The sequence below is a fragment of the Opisthocomus hoazin genome, chromosome 11 (assembly GCF_030867145.1).
Source record: "Opisthocomus hoazin isolate bOpiHoa1 chromosome 11, bOpiHoa1.hap1, whole genome shotgun sequence".
Classification (NCBI taxonomy): Eukaryota; Metazoa; Chordata; class Aves; order Opisthocomiformes; family Opisthocomidae; genus Opisthocomus; species Opisthocomus hoazin.
In genome coordinates, this window is record NC_134424.1 from 484,950 (window position 1) to 506,428 (window position 21,479).

At 56.9% G+C, this 21,479-nt stretch overlaps 1 protein-coding gene across 1 annotated transcript in view; it reads left to right on the top strand.

The window, feature by feature from the left end:
- Positions 1-21,479, top strand: part of PLXND1 (plexin D1) — an 80,020-nt gene that overhangs the window by 21,498 nt on the left and 37,043 nt on the right. Inside the window, exons 3-14 of the mRNA XM_075432626.1 lie at positions 285-416; positions 2,167-2,267; positions 2,937-3,066; positions 4,279-4,453; positions 5,958-6,066; positions 6,955-7,057; positions 12,708-12,812; positions 15,161-15,250; positions 16,123-16,216; positions 18,623-18,786; positions 20,545-20,696; positions 20,871-20,970. Of these exons, the coding sequence (XP_075288741.1) occupies positions 285-416; positions 2,167-2,267; positions 2,937-3,066; positions 4,279-4,453; positions 5,958-6,066; positions 6,955-7,057; positions 12,708-12,812; positions 15,161-15,250; positions 16,123-16,216; positions 18,623-18,786; positions 20,545-20,696; positions 20,871-20,970 (1,455 nt within the window). The remainder of the gene's footprint in view (positions 1-284; positions 417-2,166; positions 2,268-2,936; positions 3,067-4,278; positions 4,454-5,957; positions 6,067-6,954; positions 7,058-12,707; positions 12,813-15,160; positions 15,251-16,122; positions 16,217-18,622; positions 18,787-20,544; positions 20,697-20,870; positions 20,971-21,479) is intronic.

Below are 21,479 nucleotides of genomic sequence, written 5' to 3' on the forward strand. Positions count from 1 at the left end.
GCTTTGAACAGGGGGACCAAGGGCTACGAGGGTCGGTCATCGTTGCGCAGGGCTCCTGGCCATGGCTCGGGCTTTCTGGACCACTTAGTGCCTGCCCTGTAGCACAGAGCTGGCCGTTCAGTGAAGCTCTGCGTGTGCAGCTTGCGAAGCCTGTAGGGATTTACAGCACTTGAAAATGTGGAACACTGATACTATTTTGATTCTTGTTTATAACCGAGGAAAAAGTATCTGCTCCCCATAGTGTTTGAAAAATGGTCTCAATGAGTGGCTTCTTCTCACTGCAGATTAATCTGGACAGTACCATGAAGGTTATTAGCAGGAGATCCATTTTGGTGGCTTACGGAGAGCCCGTGCACCCCATCATGCAGTTCGACCCTTCTGATTCCACCTACCTCTATCTGATGACCTCCTATCAGGTGAGATCTTTAATCTCCAGCAAAATGGTCCTCTGAGCATCATGCATTTGATTTCGCATTCAGTGCTAAGCTGGGAGCCGGAAGGGACAGTAAAATTTACTTTTAACCATAACAGGCAGAGCCAAGAAATTCAGAGCTTTGCCTGGGGTATCAAAGGGCTTTCCAGGGGGGTACCTGTGCCTGTCCATTCTCCTGCGTGGGGTGGGCGTCAGGCCGAGCAGACTGGCTTGTCAGGCTTTCTCGTCTTTGTGGTAGCAAGGTGAAAACAAGAGTAAAAGATATTGAAAGCAATCCCACTTATGGGAGTGCAGATATAAGCAGAGGTTGTTCCTGCACAGAAACCAGAAAATTACGGTGCATGGTGTTTAAGGAGGCTTTTAGGAGATCCTGCAGACAAAAAGTCTGTCTGTCAGAACCGATCCCTGGGGAAGGTTTCTGCCCAGCGTGGCTGGCAGGAGGGCTGGGTGGGAGGAGGCCTCTCTGCGGAGCCCAGAACGCCGCAGCAGGTAGAAGCAGACGGTCTCATCTCCGTCAAGTGAGCAGAGGGGGAAGACTAGAGCTGAGCGCTCCAGGCACTGCTGGTTTGTCCTGAATTACGTTTTAATCTGTCAAAACAGATGCACAGCCACAAATGTTGTCTGTTGCGTTTATGTTTTCCAAGCCCTAATTCCCTGCAGATTGGTCATTATCATTTCGCAGAGCCCTCCTGGGATGCCTCTTTAGCCGATGTTTCAGGCGGGCTCAGCTCGGCTCCCAGGCTGGGCTGTGCGCTTTATTCGAGCTTCGTCAAACACCCAGTGCAGCACTCGTGATGCTCTCCTCTGCCTGCTGCTTTCCAATAAACCAGATGAGCTGATTGTTCTTTGGAGGAATTAGCACCCTGGGAAGTTCCCCGAGAGCTCGGTGGGGTCGGGGGGAGTGCTGAGCTCCGCAGCAAAGTGCTGCGGGTGAAGCGGGGTCGGGCCGAGGAGCCCATGGTCCCAGGTGTGCTCACCTGGACGAAGCTCGGGGCTCTCAGCACCTCACGTTGTCAGTCCCCACTGTACCAAATGACCAGTTTTCCTTCCTAAATGCTTAGAAATTGAGGGAGGGAAAAGCAGAAACCAACCCATGCTTTCCCTCCAGCTGCTCCTGCTGAGCAAGTCCCCAGAGGTACTATGATTTCTTTACAAATTAAGGTTTCCAGAGTGGTTTTGCTTTCTGGTCACTTTATAAATAGTCGGATAGCTCTGACCTCTGTCTAGAAGGGAGCTTTCTGCAGGTCTGAGTGAGAGCTTTTCGCAGGGAGGGCCAAGCTGTGAAACCATCTCCGTCTGGCGCGTCAGAAAGGTGTGGTGTTGCCCTCCGTAGCCTGACCGTCACACGCTTGTTGCCGAGGTGCCGGCTGAAATGGAGCAGCTCAGCTTGGCACATGGGGCGGCTGCACCGGCGGCAGGCACCATCCCTTGGCATCCTTACCTGCCCCAGGCTGTGCCGGGCGCTGCTGGGGACACGGGCAGGGCAGCGGGCAGCAGCCTGTGCCGGTCCCCATGCGGGCTGCCTGTACAGGGACCACCCGCCTCGGAGCGGTGCGGGATGGAGGGCTGCCGTGCTGGGGTCTGCTCATCACCGTCCAGGCTAACGGGTGAAGCCGCCCGAGACGCTGGTGTCTCGTCGCTCGCTACGTGTGGCCGTTCTGGCGCAGCCCTGTCAGGGTGGGCGTCTCTGTGGGTCGTACACCGTTCGGAGCAGTTGTGCTGTTGTCGTGCAGATGACGCGGGTGAAGGTGGCTGCCTGCAACCAGTACTCGACATGCACGGAGTGCCTGGCTGCCGCTGACGCCTACTGCGGGTGGTGCACGATGGAGACCAGGTAGGACCGGGTGTGTCCTGGTGTGCTTCGGTGTGTCCTTTGGCCCTCAAGCCCGGGCAAGAATTGCTGGTGCCTTTTATATTTCCAGTCACGCTACTGTTAGTCTTTGTCTATTCCTTATGAAACACATGCTTTTAAAAACACTTGCATCTGGTCTCAGAAGGGTTGGGATGCTCTTCAGAGCCAGGATTTAACTGTAGCTGCATTGTTGTGCTGCGGTCAGCTGCCAGTGCTAAGCGTATCTTGCAGGCATCCAGCCGCGGGACGGAGAGAGCCAACACCCTCTTAAAGACCGTCTTTTGCCCTCGCAGTTATTATTTATGTATAGGAGATAATCAACACTCAAAAAGGGATTTATAAAATTAGACTCTGCGTTTACAAACTGAAGAAGTTGGACAAAATGTCACCTTCTCTTCAGTTCCGGGCTCAGCCTGCCTGCCCTCGCTTACCCTGAATGCCGATGCTCCGTTGGTGCTGGTGGGAGCACACACTCATCGTGGCAACCAGACAGCTCAAATACAGCAGCAAAGCTTTAGGCTTAGCTGCAAGGATAGAGGAAAAAGGTCTGGGCACAGGACTTTCTCAGGATCTTCCCTCACAATGAAGATGACATTTTTATCACCTGCTTTAAAAACAGTCGACCACGAATTATTCTCCTGTTTGTTGCAGGTGTTCTCTGCAGCACGAGTGCGCGAACTTCACAGGGGCCAACTTCTGGGCGAGCGCAAGTGAGGGAGTGCAGCAGTGCCCTTCCATGACCATCTTGGAACCTGAGATTAGTGTCGACAAAGAGAACCCGGTGCGTTTGGTGTGAATGCCAAATTAATTGTGCGCTGCGTCCCACAGAGTCGTTACCTGCTCTCGGGGCTGATAAATACCCGTGCTCCCCTAGCGCAGCAGCCCAGCTCTGCACGGCTCGGATGTGGGTCGTGGGGGTGCTGAGCTCTGAGGCACGTTACCGAGTCAGGCCAAGGTCCTCCCCACACCTTGGCACGCTGGAAGCCGGCAGCACGTCGGCTGCCGAGCCTGCAGGCACACGGGGCTTGCAGAGCTGCTGCACTGAATGCGCTGGAGACATCTGCAGTTTCGAAATGCGGAAGACAGGCTGCAGACAGCTGAATCATCTATTTTCTGGTTTTGTATTGTTGCTATTTTTAATGATATTTTAATTATATTTTAAATGTTTTCATCAAAATATTTTTCGTTTAAAGACAGACCCTCTCCCAATGGCAAAAATCTCTTTGTGCCAAAGTTCTTGACCAGCCCTAACATGGGGAAATCGCTTGCACACAGGCAGCGAGCCCAGACCAGAGCCGGGGCAAGGGAGCCCGTGGGACCCTATCACCGGCCCGGCTCCCCTTCTGCCGCGCAGGAGCAGTGAGGGGGGGTCCCAGGGAGTCACCCCGCTGACAGCGGGGGAGCCCACCGAGCACGTTTTCCGGAGCCACCCTCTCCTCAAAAGCACTGCCTTTCTGCAAAACTTCCCGGCCCTTCCCCTCGGAGGCCAATGGCAAAGCGAAAGCCCTGAGCCAGCCCGCTCTGCCCTCGTGTGCCGGGGAGGACGCTGGCTCGTGGCCCTGCCGGCAGGCTCCCGGCACCTCCCGGCACTGGTCCCTGGTCGGGACGGGTGTAAGCTGGGAGGTCGGGCACTCAGAGGCGGGGGTGAATGTCTTCCACTCACGCAGGCAGCGTGGGTCGGGGGCAGCTCAGGCAGCCGGGGAGGGCTCAGCCTTCGCGTCCTGCTTCTCGCAGGGAAGCCCCGGGCTGGGTTTTCACGCCTGCTGGTAGCCCACGAGCAGTGGCTGTTGGAGGCGGTGGTCACAGCTCTTACTGCTGAAGCAAGGTTTTGTATGTGGGTGGCTTTTAGACTTCAAAGTGCATAAAATGAAAGAAAACCGCTACCTGTAGACTTGTTTTGGAGTCACTAGCCTAGGAAAAGCTTGTAAATCATTGACAAGTTCTAAATGTAGTTTGCTGTGATAATAACTGGGGGTTTTTTGTCCAAATACAGGCCCTGATTATACAAATAAATGGGACTATCCCGAACCTGAATGGAACAAATATTTCATGTGACTATGGAAATAATATCCACACAGTAGCCAGAGTTGCTGGGGATTATGTAAACCAATTTATTTACTGCAGTTTACTTCCACGCGAGAAATATCCAGCGTTTCCAGACGACCAAGGTATGTAGAGGAGAACAAGCTCAGTTCGTTCTAACCACTTTTGTGGACATCATTTTTCATAGGCTTTTTTTCTTTTTCCAGTTGTGTGTGCAGATAATGCACACAGGGGAAAAAGACCCAAGCTGCTTCTGTTTTATAGAGCATACGACTTTAAAGCGTGGGAGTTCCACCATCTCAACATGAATTGACAGTGTTTCAAATCTATCAATTTTTGTTTTAAACATCAGAATTTGAAAGCCAGTTCATGTACTTATTTTATTAAGATTTATCTGGTTAGAGCTTCTGTTTTAGATTTAATAAGTACTAAAATGAAAATGTTTTAGCCCTGGGGAAATAGCGTTGCTACTTGTATTGATATTTTCAATTGCTTTTGTTAAAGTTCCCTCCCGAACATGCGCTGCCTTTCAGGAGAGGCTCTGGAAGAAGAGCAAGTGCGTACCTAAAGGCAGCTCGGAGCCTCTTAATCCCATTTATGCAATCAAGAGCCAGGCTGAGGCTGGTGTCCCCCCGTTTTCGGATGGCCCCGAAGGGGATGCCCGCCTTGAGGCTCCGTGGAGCTGCCTTCTGGAGGGAGAGGACGAGCAGCTGCAGATCTGGCTGAATTCAACTGAGCCGTGGCGGCCGAGTTGTCTGGATCTGGTACTGGCCACGTAGCAAGGAGACAGCCCCATTTTATAACTCCTTCTGCAAAGTTGGGTGCTTCATTCCAGACTTGAGTGCTTCTTAAATCTTCGTCTTTCAAGCCTGGGGTGAATGCGCTATTGAAGATGGCTGACTTCAGTAAGGAGAAGTATTAGCCAGTCCTTTTGAAAATCCCACTTTTCATAGCAAGTTTATAAAGCTGCATTGTTTTTCTCCCTAGCTATCCAAAGAATGGGAGATCATTAACTGTTCTGTATTGTTGGTTACGGCAATGTCCAAATGAATTTCTGGAATCCAACACGCTGATTTATTGTACATATTCTGAAAGAGGCATTGTCTCTTGTCCCTGGTGCTTATATGGCAAAATTGCAAAGAAAAAAAAATTAAGCAATTTTGGGGGGAGGGGGAGTTAGCGTAGCATGTTAAGTGGCCAAAAAAGGGATTTCCACTTTTCTCTGTGGGTTTGTTGTCATGGGGAAAGCGAGCGGGGTTTTAAAACATGATAACTAACACGTTTTAATTACCACATTTTTTAAAAAAATATCATTTAACACCAACTGTAAGCAAAGACAATAATTAACTCTCTCAATTAACACTTGCACAACATGCTGGAATTTTCTGCTGAAAGTCGCAATGTTCTTTTCTGGTGAGGGTGATGTAAAGTGTTGATTTAAGAGGGAAGAGCTGAAAGTCAGAGGGCAAAAGATGAACGGTCCAAGCTCTGAAATGCAGCTTGGAGGAAGCCCTAGAGGAAACAAATCAGATTTAGTCCTTATTTTCCCAAGGGTCTGTCTTGTCTCGTAAGCGTGAGCGCAAGCGAGAGGCTCTTGCAACCCAATATTCTTTGGCTTGGTTCTCTCAGACCACGTGGTCGTCGAAACTGCTCTCCGGGTCAACAGCAAAAACATTATCCGGGCCAATTTCACCATCTACGATTGCAAAAGAACTGGGAACATTTACCCGAAGAGAGCGTAAGTGACCCCGGTGTCGGGGTGCGGGCGGCACCACGGCGGCGGCGGCGCTGGGGCGATGGCGGCAGCCGGCGCGGCAGGGCGCACGCGCGCAGCGGGACGCGGGTCCCCCGCGGGGCTCAGCGGGGCCAGTGGCTGCGGGGCCAGGGCTGCACAAGCAGGGTCCTCGCGGCGTCTCGAGCCGTCTGGGCACGCTGGGGTTTTTTTAAACGTGAACAGTATTTTTATATAAAGCTTGTTCTGTTAACCCTTGTGCAGCGGAGCCGTCCTGCCCAGCGATCCCAGGGGGTCTGTGGGGCAGTGAGGCAGGGGTGACTCCCCCCTGCTCCCACTGCCCTGCCAGCCCCAGGTGGGAGCAGCCCCCCACCCCTCATCAGCATGCTGGGTGCTGGGGTGTTCTGTGTCCCCCCGCAGAAAGCCATCCGCCTTTCAGGAGCGTGGGGATCCCTGTGTCGTGCCTGCCAGAGGTCAAACCCCATGGCAGAGCCTTCTTTGGGCAGGAGTGTGCCTGGCTCCCCAGAGAGATGGGTGGGGTGAAAGAGCATTTTGGGGGAAAAGAGCATTTTTCACTAAGCAGGGGAGGAGCTGGAGCCCATGCCCGCGGTCTGCCGTGTCCTGGTGCTGGGCAGTGGAGGCACAGGCGGTGATGCCGTGGAGCTGGCTCGGAGCAGCGCTGGGAATGGTGGGCTCTGCCCGCGGCCCCTGCCCGCGGCCCCTGCCCGCTCCCGGGGGGAGGAGGAGATGGCAGCCCAGCAGCTGCCACAGGCGGGTTTTTCTGGGCACCGTTAGAGACTGAGCACACCGTGTGAGGATGGATCGCACGGCTGGGCTGTGGCTCCCCTGAGCAGCCTGGAATCTGCTTTTCTCCCCACACCTTTGCCATTTCAGGTGCACCAGCTGCCTCTCGACCAGGTGGAAGTGTCACTGGTGCCCCTCCACCTACGCCTGTGTCTCCAACCGCTCGCAGTGTGCCGACGCGCTGAGGATGCAGGTAGGGCCCGTCAGACCGCTGCCCCGGGACACCTTCCCCGTCACGGTGCTGTCCCCGTTGCTGTCCTCCTCCGGGGATGGAGGCAGATGGCCTGGCCGCGGCAGCGCTGCCCGGTGCGTGGGGGGCAGCTCCGAGGGCGGCACTGCTCGGCGTCGCTGGCGTTACGCCTGGCCTGGGGGGTCTCCGCAGTCAGAAACGCGGCGATACGCGTCTCGCCTCCAAAGGCTCGGCAGACGGGGGGCTGCAGGGCCATTCTGCGTGCGTCGTGTTCGCGGCGCTCCCCGGCAGCACCGCTGGCCGTGGGGCTGAGGCTGGGCTCAGACCGTCTCGCCTTGACGTCCCCAGGCTGAGCCTCGCATTGCTTAGGGACCCTGGGGCGTCTTCGGGCACCGGTGTGGCCTCAGCTGCCCGTTCCGGCAGGCTCTGAGTCTCCTCCATCAGCGATTCGCACTTGCTGGCCGTGGCAGCGTGGCCATGGCTTGTCTCGGGCTGGAGCTGGGGCACTGTCCTCTGCAAGGGCCCAGGAGGGGGGACGTGCGTGGGGCAAGTAAGCCGTAGCCGTGCCGTGCCCAGAGGCGTGTGTGTGTGAGGAGGCTGGCACCCGGCGAAGGCGTTCGTCCCTTCCAGCGGCCGCAGCAGGCTCCGTCCCCTGGCCCTGCAGCACCCCTCCCACCTGGAGCAGTGCCACCGCTTCGCGTCCCGGGATGCCCGGGTTTGAGTAACGCAATAACCACAGCAATACTTGGCGATCCGTTTGGCTTTAACGAGGCTGTTGTGGTGTGGTGATAGTTTGCTGGAGCACCACTGGTGGTGCTCATCTAAAGGAGAAAATCGCCCCTTTCCAAATTAAAGCTTCTAATAACCCAGAGGCTCAGTGTGTGCCTGCTTCTGAAATTTAGATTGAAGTTAATTTAAATAAAATTGGCTTTTTAAGCAATCAATCTGCCATAGATCCAAGCCAAGCTTTTACACGGTAAATTGAATATCCTTTTGGCACCGGTGCTCTGCTCTCATCGCAGCTCTTCCAGCGGTTCCCTGTGCTCGTTGCTGGCAAGGGTTTGGCCCGGTGTCAGACATCCCACCCTCAGCCCCCGGGCTGACCCGGGGCCGGCCCTGCCATCCGCTCCCCTCCAGCAGGGAGGAGGTGGGCGGCTGGCAGCGCAGGGCATGGGGAAGGAGATGGGGCCACCACGTTGCAGCTCTGCGTGCTCAGGTCTAGTTAAACCCTGGGAAATGCTTCCCGGTGGGGTGACGGCTCCTGGCAGAGCCGGGCAGCGCCAGTCTGTCCTCTGGCCTCTGAAGTGTGTCTGGATCGGTTGTGCCTCCCTGCAAACCCCTGGGCTGCTCACACCAGGTGGTTTAGGGGAAGCACCCTCCACTTTATCAAATTCCCAGGGTTCAGAAAGTATCTGGCGTTGTCTCTTGCTGGCTGGGTGGTGCTGAGCACTTGAAAACTGTCACTGGTGGCTGCTTCTGGTGCGGGAACCACATGCTGAGGCTGTGTGGTGGGGTTCCTGCCCTGTGCCGGCTGCTGGGGAGCTGTGCTGGGTGTCTGGTGGTGTGTGGGGGCACGGGGGGCAGTGCCGGGGGTCTGGTGGTGTGTGGGGGCACAGGGAGCTGTGCCGGGGGTCTGGTGGTGTGTGGGGGCACGGGGAGCTGTGCCGGGGGTCTGATGGTGTGTGGGGGCACAGGGAGCTGTGCTGGGGGTCTGGTGGTGTGTGGGGACATGGGGAGCTGTGCTGGGTGTCTGGTGGTGTGTGGGGGCACGGGGGGCAGTGCCGGGGGTCTGGTGGTGTGTGGGGGCACGGGGAGCTGTGCCGGGGGTCTGGTGGTGTGTGGGGGCACGGGGAGCTGTGCCGGGGGTCTGGTGGTGTGTGGGGGCACGGGGAGCTGTGCCGGGGGTCTGGTGGTGTGTGGGGGCACGGGGAGCTGTGCCGGGGGTCTGGTGGTGTGTGGGGGCACGGGGAGCTGTGCCGGGGGTCTGGTGGTGTGTGGGGGTACGGGGGGCAGTGCCGGGGGTCTGACGGTGTGTCAGGGCACAGAGCTGTGCCGGGGGTCTGGTGGTGTGTGGGGGCACGGGGGGCAGTGCTGGGGGTCTGGTGGTGTGTGGGGGCACAGGGAGCTGTGCCGGGTGTGTGGTGGTGTGTCAGGGCACAGAGCTGTGCCGGGGGTCTGACGGTGTGTGGGGGCACGGGGAGCAGTGCCGGGGGTCTGACGGTGTGCCAGGGCACAGGGAGCTGTGCTGGGTGCCTGCAGCATGCCAGGCTGTCGGGGCACAAGGCCTCGTGGCACGCAGGGCTGCGAGCTGCGGATGCTCGTGCTGTGCCTGCCCCTTCCTGCATCTGCCCCGGGCTGCGGCTCGCACGGGCGCTCCGGGGGCTGCCAGCCCCGGCAGCGGCACCGCCACGCGTTGGTCCTCACTGGTGTTTTCAGTCACGACTGGTTCGTGGTGTGTTTCTCACTGAGTCTAGAGGAAGAGCTTGGGCTGCGAGAAGCCTTCTGAAGAAGGTCCCGCGTTACTGGATTGACTTTTTCCTTGACAAAGCACCGCAAAGCCTGCAGCTTGGCTGGCAAACACAAAAATTGCCTGGGATAGTTGGCGTCCTCTGACTTAAGCACAGCTGCTGCTGGAGAGGCAGGGGCAGAGCGGTTACTCGGTGGGTTCGGGAGCAGGGTGCTTTCCTGGCTTGGCCCCGGTGTCCCTCCCGGAGTGTGTCCAGAGGGATGCTAGGGCAGATTTGAGAACCGGACCTTGCAAAGCCTGGCTGCCCCCTCGTTCCCTGCCCCACGGGGCAGAGCCTGGCCTTGTCCCGTCCCCTGCATGGGGCTCTCGGGGGGTGACAGGCAGTAAAACAGACGGTGTGGGGGTAAAAGCCTCCTACAGTGCCCGTGCTGCTGGTGGGAGGGCATGGGGCTCCTCACATGGATCCTTCTGGGGCCAGACCCAAACGGTCCCTGGTAAAGCCAAGGCTGTGGCTGTCGGTCGGTGATGCCTCCCGCAGCGCTGGAGTCGCTGTGGGCCCTGCTGTGCCAGCCGTCGGGTCTGGTGGGTCTCCATGGCGTGGGGCTGGAGCATGTCCTGGGACACGGAGCTGGTGGAGAGTGGGGTGAGGGTGAGGTGGCATTGCCCATGGCACTGCAAACGGGGAGCAGCCCAAGCTGGGGGTTGGAGGGACCACAGCCACCCGGTCCCTCCAAGCTGGCCGGGCATCCCCACCCCGTCCCAGCTTACTCCTGCCCGGCACCCTGCACTCACGCAGCCGTGCACTGGAGGAACAGGCCCAGCCAAAATCAAACCCGACAGAGACATTGTTCTGCTCCTGCGTGCCAGTACCGGTGAAGGCCAGGGCATGCAGGTGCTGGGGTGGCTGGACCTCGGCAGCCCCGCGCTGGACAGCCAAGGGGGACTGTGAGGGACAGCGTGGCACGGAGTGCGCGTGCATCGCCACGCGGGACAGGTGCTCTTCTGCGTGGAGGGAGGAAATCGGGGTCGTGGATGTGGGTCTCGACGAGCCTCACCTGCATGTAGGGAGAGCTGCACCCAGTCTTCCCGCTCTGCTCCCATCGCCTCGCACAGATGGCGAGAGCCGGGGTTACCCTCTGGCAGGGATACCTGTGCCTGTCCTTGCTTTCTCGCCTCTGATCGGCTCCAGAGGTGCCGTTTGGTTGGATGCACCTGTTCTGAGCACATTCCTGTGTTATCTCTGCCTTTCTTAGCGCTCTTCCCACTGATTTTGGGGAGCAGGCTGCGGGACGAGGTGCTCGGTAGCCCTGGAAACGTGGTGCCTCATCCTGCAGCCTGAGCTCTCGGTAAACAAACGGTCGCTGGCATGGCTGCACCTGAAGCCTGGTCCGCTGGGAAGCCAGCATCGTACTGGCTTCATCTGCAGCATTTTAAACATGCAGACCCTTTGCACTGATCCAGACACGAATGATATAATCAGCTGGAAAGCTCTGTTTCTAGCCACTGATGAACAGCAGGAGAAGGGTCTGCAAGACGACAAGTTAATCAGTCCTCTAAAGTGTATTTATCTAGCAAGCTATGCCAGCTGCTGTGACATGCAAGGACACACCAGGCCATAGGAGCTTTTGCATGAATTTTCAGTTGTAGCCCTGCTGGTTTTATTTTAACTCTTTTGATTCTCCTAGAAGAGGCTTGGGACTGAAACCTCTCTCCAGTGCTTTGCTTTGTTGTTTTACTTGTCTTATCATGTGCATCTTTGTTATTTAATCTCCTTGTTTAGGCGGCACCAACTGTGCTTGGTTAAGATGAGTACCCTGACAGAAAAGAAGCGTGTTTTCCACAGTCAGACAGGCACTTCCAGATAGTTCCCCTGCCCCTAGCTAGGTCTGGGGAAAGCAGGAGAGAAGCCTCATGCTCACTGCGTGTCCGGCACCAGGGATGTGTCCTCCCAGGCATCTCGGTGCGAGGAGGGCAGGCTCTACCTCTCATCAGAGCAGCAGCAGTACTGTCATCAGCAGAGTCACAGTGTGATAACCCTCAGTGCAAGTGAGAAGGAAACCTTGCCTGCTGCAAATTATTCTACATAATGCACCAAATATTTTGTTGGCTTTTACCCCAATGGCTCCACTGTCAGAGGCATTAATCTGGATATGCCCTGGGGCAGCGGAGAATCTGGCTTCATTTTTGCAGTAGTTTTGCAGTGTGATTTACATCTCATGAGAGAACAGGATGGGCTTGTCACACAGACTTGAGTTCTGAGTCAGCTCCAGTATCTGCGCCATCAATTTAAAGTGAGAACAAAAGAGGGGGACAGATGACCTTTTAAAATCTTTTTTCAGCTTCATTTAGGCCTTTCATTTCAGCTGTCCTCCTGCTGCAGTCCCCCTGCTGAAGCCCCTGCAGCTCATTATACCCTTTCCTCTGCGTGCACACGTGTGCACACACAGACCCCCGCACACTTCTGAAATGGCACCGTGCAGGAGGGAGACCGCTGGAAAGCAAGATCTCTGCAGGGCTTTGCCGAAACGCGTTGCGAGGTGCGAGACATCGGCTTCCCGCTGGCAGGAGGGGGTCACACCGGCAAGTTTGCCATTGCCATTGCAGTGCCCCCTCTTAGTGTCACTCGGCCCTGTCGTCCAGCTTTAAGGGCATGTAATGAGGGAGCTGCCCGGCAGCTGAGGAGCGCGTACGCATTTGCTTTATACCTGGGAGGAGGTTTGTTCCGGCACAGGAAGATGGAAGGGCAGGCTGGGCAGCCGCACCGCCCGGGGACCGGGAGCTGCCGACGTCCCCGAGCTGGCGGAGGAGCCAGGCAGGAGCGAGAGGGGGATTCCTGCTGCAGCCCCCCCTTCGCCGGCCCACGGCTGCCGGCCCACGCTGCGGACGAGCCCTCCAGGGAGCGCGGCCACCCTGCCGTGGTCACCCAGCCGCTCGCAGAGCCGGGTGTCGAGGCACTGCCAGAGCTGGAGACTCGGAGGAGGAAGGCTCCGTGTGGCATTACCGCTGCGTGCATCACGCTGCCGTGTTGGTATTTCACTTTCTGGGGTTACAGTGTGATCTGGCTTTAAAGATGTGGTGAAATTAACCTCATCAAGGTCCCTGACGTGTCTTCTCTCTCGTCATTGAGGATGCTCAGCGGGCACCCAGCTAACCTCTCTTTTTTTTGTCTTGTGGTGTACCTAACAGAATAAAATCGACTGTCCGCGAATTGTACCTGCCTCGTTGGACCCAGTGCCCACAGGAGTGTCTCGGGACATCACGATCTCACTGGCCAACGCGACTTTCTCTAAGGTAAATGAGTTCCTGGAGAGCTGGGGAAGGTTCAGATGAGCTTGTGCTGGTGTGCAGCGTGGTGGCCAGGTCAGCCGAAGGGAGCTCAGGTACAAGCTGGTTTCTGCCTTGAGAGCGGGTGGTTGCGTTAGCAGCTGAGATCGCGGTATTGACAGAAGATGTGGGAGGAAAGCAGCCGCCCGACAGCGAGCGAGGCTGCCTGGCAAAGCCGGAGGGAGATGCTGTTTGTGCACAGGCGTTCTCCAGGGATCTCCCGCAATTAGTGACAGGCTTCTTGTGTTCGGTGCAGTACGGAGGTTTATACACCTTGTCAAAAAAGTCAGTAGAGCAAAATGCTGGGGGGAAATAAAGCTCTCGGTTCCCTTGTGGGTGTTTGCTCCTCCTCAGAGCGTGCTGGCGTCGCACTCCCCCCACGCCGTGAGCCAGCCCAGCCCCACCACCCCGCACCGAGAAGTGAAGGACAAAGCCCCGGGCTGCAGGCAGAGAGCCCTGTGCTGGCTAAGCCACTGCTTGGAGTACAGCACGGAAATGTGTTTTAACTTAAGTTCTGGTGGTCACTGAGGAGCTCTTTTTTTTTTTTTTTTTTTTTTTTTTGTGAAAAAATCCTTTCTGTGAAATTTTCTGGAACAAGAATTGTAATAGGGCGAAAAGCAGGAGTGGATGTCAAATAGTGCCTTTGGAGATGCATCGCATGCCAGGAGGAACCAGAGGAATTTAGGGCAGGGAGGCTGGGCACTGGGAAGATACTTGGCTGAGCACTGGTGTTTGTAGAAAGCCGCCCTGTGTCATTTTGAGTCATGTCTTCAGTGTGGCCTGTGGGGCCCGGATCACTGTGCCCCTGCGCAGGGTACCGGTACGCTGGACAGCCAGGCAACGCCGCTTCCCGCAGGGAGAGGAGAAGGCTGGGAACGCTGGTGGAGCTGCCCGGGGCAGCAGGGGTCTGCAGGGCTCCCACCGGACCGCGTGCCCCCGGCAAGGGCAGGAACGAGCTCTCCCCGCCTGGCTGCGGCCGCCCTTCCCTGCACGGGTCTGGCCTCGGCGGACCGGGATACGCCCTCCGCAATCAGCAAAAAAGGACAAGAAATCCTTCTTCCTCTGCGGATGCTGGAGGTGGTGAAGAGGAAGCAATACCGCATGTAACCCGACAGGAAATGGAGTCAGCAGGAAAGGGGCCGGGGCACTGCCGCTGCCGGCATCGCTCCCAGCATGGCTGGAGAGGCCCCGGCAGCCCGGCTTCCTCCCGCCTGTCCACAAGCTGTCCCAGGGTGCCAGGCGAGGTTCCTTCTCCCTTCTCCAGGGAGCTGGCGAGCGCTGCCGGATCTCGGCGCGTCGGAGGCGTGGGCCCCGACTCCTCTGCTGTGCGGGGGGCTGCCCAGGCAGGGCCGAGGGGCACGGGCCAGCCCGCAGAGCAGAAGCGATGCACGGGAGGAGACTCCAGCTTTCCCCTCGCAGCCGCGTGTGCGTTCACCCGCCGGCAGCTGCCTGCCAGGAGTCTGGCACTTTCTTTCATGTCTTTTATCAGATCCATCAGTTTTCAAAGAGTAGTTAGACCTCAGTAGTGGTGGAGCATCAACCTGCTTGGAGACAGGACTTTTGCTGCAGGATGGGGCCACAGCGGTAACTCGGGGCAGGATATCATCCTTGTGTTATCAGGGAAACAGCACAGAAAATCTGCCTTTGAACGTACTCCCAGCTGGGTCCTCATTTGAATTAGAGATTTGCTCTGTGCAGTTGTTGGGAGGAGAAGGAAGGTGGCTTTGAGCCCACATCACAGACTGGTTTGGTCTGGTTTGGATGAGGTGGCTTGGGACCATGTTGGCTCTCGGTCTGCATTGCAGCATGAGCTGCAAACACCCCTGGTCCAGAGGAACCCCCTTACCCCCGTACCCCACTGGCAGGGGTCGTGAGAGCATAGCCCAGCCAGGCTCTCCTGGTCTGCGTGCCATGGGTCGGGCACGTCTCCTGCTCTGTGCGTGCTGTGAGTCAGGCACGTCTCCTGCTCTGCATGTGCCACATGCCCACAGCTCCAGGAGCGGCTGCCCCACGGCCGGTTGTGACGCTTGACAGCAGCACGCTGGGCGAGAGCAAGGGGCAGGGCTTGGCTCCGTGTGCGATGCTCAGCCTGCAGCAGGTGTATGTATGGGTTTAACAGAGCGGGATTAATTAGGCACAGACGCCAGCCCCATTTACGGTATTGGGTTCTGGTCTCCTGTTTGACTTCAAACACAGCTCAGGTGTTGATGGCAGAAACACGGTGAGACGCGGCGCCTGCCGTATGGGTTGTCTGAGTCAGAGAGCTGCACACAATGATTGTTGCAGCCGTTCTGCCCTTGTCTTCCCTCTCCCAGGAGACAGCTCTGGAGTGCCACTTTGGGACGGACAGGACGTTCGAAGCCCGGTGGGTGAACGCCTCTGCCGTGGAGTGCGTACACGTGCTGGTGAGTCCAGCCCCTGCTCCCCCCACAGTGTGCGGCAGGGCCGAGGGCACAGAGGGTCTTGCCCCCCACCTCCCACCCAGCAGCCACCTCCTTTCCTCCCTCGCTCCCTCCCTCCCTCCCTCCATGCTTCCCTCCACTTCCAGCTGAAAAGAGCGCAGACCGGGTTCGCCCCTCCGGCAAGAGGCTCTCTGCGTGTGCTAATGCTGGAAGGGTGCTCACGGGTCGCCGGTGCTGCATCGATGGCTCTGTGGGTGTCTGCTCTGCTGGGGCTTGGGAAGGAGCTCCTTGTTTACCTTGCTGAACAGGAAGAGTTCAGTTCAGGCAAAAAATTGGCCACTTTTATGTGTTGCTATTTCTGTAGCTTTTATTCTGAATAGGAATTGGCCTGACAAAGTGCTCAGATGCTCACCGAAGAGCGGTGTGGGGTTGTTGGAGGGCAAGCTGCAGCTCTGAAATGCAGCAAACGTTTGGGCTTCCACCAATGGGAATATTGCGAGTAGAAGCTGGAGAGGAGCACTTTCCCATCACGTCTTCTGCAAAACTCTGTATTGGAGCCCAGCACTGAAAATGCACAGGCTGGACGGTCTGCTAGTTTTCCTGTCCCTTTCTACTAAAAATAGCAGCAAGCCAGGGCTCTGCTCTCACTGCGGCATGTGCCGTGCCACGGTGCCCTTCGCTGGGATTTCAGCAAAACAATTACAGCAGCAAACAGCCTTCCCCCTCTTCCTCTCTGCTGAAGATGAGACCCTCTTGTACTGGGAAGCAGTGGTCAGAGAAGCCTCACGAGGAATGTTAATCCATGTAGTGGGCGTATGGAACCTCCTATTTTACTAAATTTCCTAAGCTTTTCTTTACTTCTTTTTTGTGTGCAGCTCCACACATCAGAAAAAAGCCATCTCTTCCCAGTGAACCTTCAGCTGAAGGACAGACCAGACAGATTTATCGACAGTCCAGAGATGATGACAGGTCTGAGTAGCAAATATTTTCATTCTGCTCTCATCTGGTCGGCTTGAACTGCTCTAAAATCCTGGCAAAGTTTATGGGTTCAGGAGAGAGACCATGGCTCAGCCGGGCACAGCTCGGTTCTCTCTCAGGTACATGCAGAAACCCAGAGCTGCACCCATGTGAACGTGTGCCCAGAATCCAGAGGGACGCCCGCGGATGTCCCCTCTGCACGCAGTGAGAGCCAAGCCCCGTCCCTGGGTGCGGGCAGTGGTTGAGGTCTCACCTGCCATCGCGCATGGGACGGGGTCTGCTGGTCACAGCAGGGACCTGGGGAGTCCCCAGGGCGGGGGGAATTCCTCCTGGGGGAGACAAGGGCTGGGGGAGGGCTCTGCCGTGAGCTCTCACAGGAGTGTGGCATCAACATTCAGCATGCTGTGAAGATTTAGTCTTTTTTCTTTTTTCCCCTCCTGTGCTGAAAAAGAATAAAATGTGTAAATACATGTCACCCCTGGCCCGCTCTCTGTCTCTGGGAGGAACGCTCAGGCTCCTAGAAAAGCCCCTGCTACCGCGGCAGACGAAGGGAGGCAGGCGAAGGGTCGGATGAGGAGTGCCCTCGGACCAGGCACTGCGACGGGACGAGGCTGCTGCAGCGAGCCCGCGTTTGCCCAGCAGCCGCCTCTCCAGCCCTGCCCGGGGACTCGGCACTGCACCTCGCTGCGTGCTCTCGCTGGAGGCAGCCGCTTCGGGCTCTCCTCCCTCCCGGTCGTGTCAGCAGCTGGAGTGGAAGGAACTGATCTGCCCTGCGAGAGCTGGATGCTCGGAGTGAGATTGCCTTTGGAGAGCGGCTCTGATGGGTAGAGGGACGTTAGCCCCACCAGCCACGGACCCGGGGTGAAAAGGCTTCCCCACAGTAAATCCCAGTGTATAGAGGAGGTGTATCTCACAAAGCATTCCACGCTGGTGAAATAACCTTCGAAATACCAGCATGGTTAGCCGTGAGACGTGACTTCCTCGCAGAAAGAAGAGGGTGTCCGTATTTCTGAGACACGGAGGTGGTTCCGAGGAGAGGGGTGGGAGGTCTGAGCTGAGACTGTTTTGATGTGCAAGAGAAGACTCTCGGTTCTCAGCGTGGGTGGTGCTGGGAGCAGGAACGACAGCGGAAAGAGCGTGGTGGGATCCCCCCTCCTCCTGCGCAGGGAAGGAGCTCACTTACACAGGCTGTCTTTGCATCAATCTGAACGTGCCAGAATATTTGGAGGTCCTGTGGGACCGTTAGCCTGCTCTGGCTCCTCCTCGCCTGGAGCAGATTGGTGCGAGTAGAACTAGGGAGGCTGACTTGCAAGCGGAGACAGAGATCTGCTGGGCCAATTAGAAATATGTGCATCTTTTGTACTGTCTTTAATGGAATTACTGTTATTAGTGTTTATTATTTCAGTATTTACTAGCTTTTATTGCAAACTGCGTTTTGGTAGTCCACTGAAGGAATCCTGGCTCTTTGCTGTTGGTTGGAGAACCAACCAGTGTAACTCACTGGGGGGGCTCAGGAGGAGGTGAAAGAAGTTCATTTTTTTGTGGAGAACGGGAGGCTCCCTCGGTGCTGGTGGTGTTTCGTCAGCATGAGTGCAGGCAGACCACTGAAGGCTGAGGGATTCGTTAGCTGCTTATGAAGTGCCTTGAGATCCTCCCCTGAACAGAAGTGCGAAATGTGACTGCTGCTTTGTTTTATGTTCTCCTGCAAATTCTCCTCTGGGGAAACGAGTGTGAAAGCAACATTTCCTGAGTGTTCCTGGCTGTTTATCTCAGCGGATGCCCAGACTCCAGCGGCAGAAGGCTTTGGGCTGGGGAGGAAATGTAACCTAGGGCACCAGCTAATGAAGAGGTGAAAGCGGTGTAGGAAAATGATTTGGAAGCTGAGCTGAGCAGATCTGAAGGGAGAAGTCAATGACAGGGGCCCGTGGTCACCAGGGGGAAGGAAAGGAACTGTAAACACCGTACAAAGCACTGTAAAAATCCGATTTTTGTCAGTGTGGAAGCAACGTTATTGCTTTGCTAGCAGGATGGAGCCAGCTTTGCCAAGTAGCTTCCCATGTGGATGCTGAGAGTTGGAAACATGTAGCATAAATTGACAAAAGGTTCCGAGTTTGGGTGTTGTTTGTTTTTCAAGGGGAAGAAAAAGGAAAAGAAAGTGCTAAATTATACTGCAGTGAGAACAAGCACCCAGTCCTTCTGGGAAATCTTCAGGATGGCAGCCAAGCGCTGCCGCGTCTTGCTGTATGTGCAAGCTGCTCTGCTCATCCACTGGATTTCAGATGTGCCTTGGATTAATATAGCTGGGGGTGGGGGGGTGTGGGGCTGCCTCGAGCTAAGCAGAGCTATGGAAGTCTCAGGCCCAGGAGCTCACGTTTTCTGTTGTCTCTGGTCGTTTAGTGGAGGTGTATAACTGCGCGACTGGGAGTGCCGACTGTTCCCAGTGCCTGGGGAGGGAGGACCTGGGGCACCGCTGCGTCTGGAGCGAGGGCAGCTCCAGCTGCCGGCTGCACGGCGAGCTTCCCCCGGTCTCAGACTTCTGCCCGGCTCCGGAGATCAGGAAGGTAAGACCCCAGTGCAACGCGGAGGGTGCACGTGGCGTGGCCATGGTGCAGAGGGTGAAACTGGCTGTGCCGTGCCTGGCCCGGGGCAAAGGAGGGAGGAACCGCGCTTCGTCCCTGGCTCAGGACAGGGTTGAGACCAGCACTGCATTGCTTTCTGTGCTGCTGAGTCACCTGAGCCAAGGGCCTCGTGCTAGTGACAGGATCCAATCCTAATCGTGTTGGTGGGAAAAACAACAGCAGCACAATCCAAATGTCCCAGAGTTCCTGGGGCTGGTAAAAGTGAGAACGATTTGTAGAGTTGGCCAAAGCATTCTTATCAGGAATAGCGTTTAACGGAGCACAGCTGAAATGTGAACGTGAGCCCGATCTCCAGACACACATGCTCTGCAGTTCTGCTGAGACTGAGTGGCAGAGGGACCTTTTGGCATTATGCATTTTGAAATGAGTTTTATTTAAATCGTAGTTGAATGAATGTTTGTTGGGGGCATTTGGATCTGGGGTTCTGCTTAGAGGTATGGTATGAGCCAACAGATTTGTCCCTGACAAGTTGCAAAGAAAGTGTATGGAGCAAATCTTTAAATGAGCTCTCTAGGAAAGGAGAAGTTGGAGAGGCAAAACAGCTAATGTCGACATTAAAATAGGCAAGGGTGTGTTCTCAGGGAGGCGTGTAGCGATAGCTGCTCAAGGTCTGGGTGCCGTAAGACTGCGTGGAGGGACCGCAGGATCCCCATCGCCTGCCCCTTTGCTCTCGTCGCCGTGGGAGAGGGGTGCTCCCTGTGATCCTGTCCTTCCCCAGCACACGTCCAGTGTTGTCAGCAGCTGGCCAGAAAAGAATGGAAGGAAACCACAGCTCAGGTCGCAGAGCGTCACAGGACTGTGCCGCTGTTTCCTTAGCAAATAGTAGCTGGTGAATCCAAATCCTCCGCAGTCATGCGAGCAAACGAGCCCTTGCAGAGCTATCCTGGAGGCGAGGGCGAAGCAGCAACTGAAGGACGCTGAGCCTGGGGGGGGTCCCAACCGGCCCTGGATGGCTTGGCCAGCCAGTGGCACCAGGCACGTTGCGCTGGCTTTGTGTGCCACGGCGTTTGCAAAGGGAAAAGAGCCATTTCTGAATGGGGGGACTTTGTCCCACCCCCGAATGATGCAGTCGTGCTGCCTGGGGACGCCCCTCACGCGTTCCTGTCCCCTCACAGTGGTGGGGCCAGCATCTTCGGGTGAAGAGCCGCTGGCGTAGGAGGTGGATGGCCAACAGCCTTCTCCTCCCGCGGAGCCGTGCGCGTCCCGGGGTGCCGCAGTGATGGTGTCTTCACCGTGCGCCACGCATCAGGACACTTTTTGTCTTTTTTTTTGACCTGAAAGGCCCCGCTGTGTTCGGGACAGCCCTTAGAGACACGGTGGCAGGACTGTCCCTTCCCAGCACAGCAGCATCCCTGCTCCAGGTGTCTGAGTCTCTGGGTTTGTCTCTGCCTCACCTCCGTTCACAGCTGTGGTGTGCAAGGAGTGATGTTTGACCCCAGGTGTGTCTGCAGCTGGAGTAGTCCCTGACCAAACCCTGCTTCCAAACGCAGCACAGAAGCGTGATGGCTTCACATGGGCAAAGCTGCAGCGAGGGGAGCGTGGTGGTGGGCGTGCTGTGGGGGGAGCAAGAGCACGAGGAGCGGTTCCGTCATCTTCACGGGGCCCAAGCAGGGGCGGGGGCCAGGATGAAGGCAAGGAGCGTCGTGGTGGTTGTCGCCAACCTTTCCCTTGGTGCTGCAGATCGAGCCGCTGCGCGGGCCGCTGGCAGGGGGTACGCTGCTGACCATCCGCGGCAGGAACCTGGGCCGCCGCTTCAGCGACGTCCTCGGTGCCGTCAGGATCGGCAGCGCGCAGTGTGTGCCGCTGCCCGACAGATACGTCGTCTCCGAGGCGTGAGTGCTGGGGGGCCAGGGCGGCGGTCCCAGTCCCTGTCCCCATCCCCGCTGTGTCCCCTGCCTGTCCCTCCCCGGCCCCGTCGCTCGCCCCGTTCCTGCACACCAGCAGAGCGTGGAGGCGGCAGCGGTGGGCTCTGCACGGCTGCCCACCCGCTCTTGTCCCCTCCACAGGATCGTGTGCCGGACCGGAGAGGCTCCGGAGGCGTTTGCTGACGTGGTGACGGTGAACGTGAGCCGGGAGGGGAGGTCCAGGGAGCGATACTCCTACGTGGTGAGTAGCTGCCCCCCGGGTGTTTCGCTGGCAGTTCTTGCACCCCTTGAAACAAGTGTGCAGCCCCCGCACGCGCAGCTGGCTTGGAAAGAGGATCCTCGACGAGCCGAGTCGGGTGCTCGGGGAGCCGCTGGCATGTCTCCTCACCGCTGGCTACCGGAGCCAGGCCTGGCAAATCCGGGCTTGACGCGGGGCAGGACTGCGGCTGGGGCATCGTTGGGCGCAGCCTTGCTGCCAGCCTCCGCTGCTGCAGTGCTGCATTGCTCATCCCGGCTGCATCGCCGTTCCTCCGGCTGTGAGGAGGAGCTCGTTTTTCTTCCTCCTCTTTTGCTACAGTGCCGTTACAACCTGTGAGATTTTTTGAGGTTTGCAAAGTCTTTTTGTGCTATGTAAGTTACATACCATGGGCTCATATTATTTAGAGCTGATACGTTTTGCTGCAGAGATTGTCTCAGTTTTTGCATGAGAATAATGTGTAGGGATTAGACTCGAGCTAACCCTGTGTCACT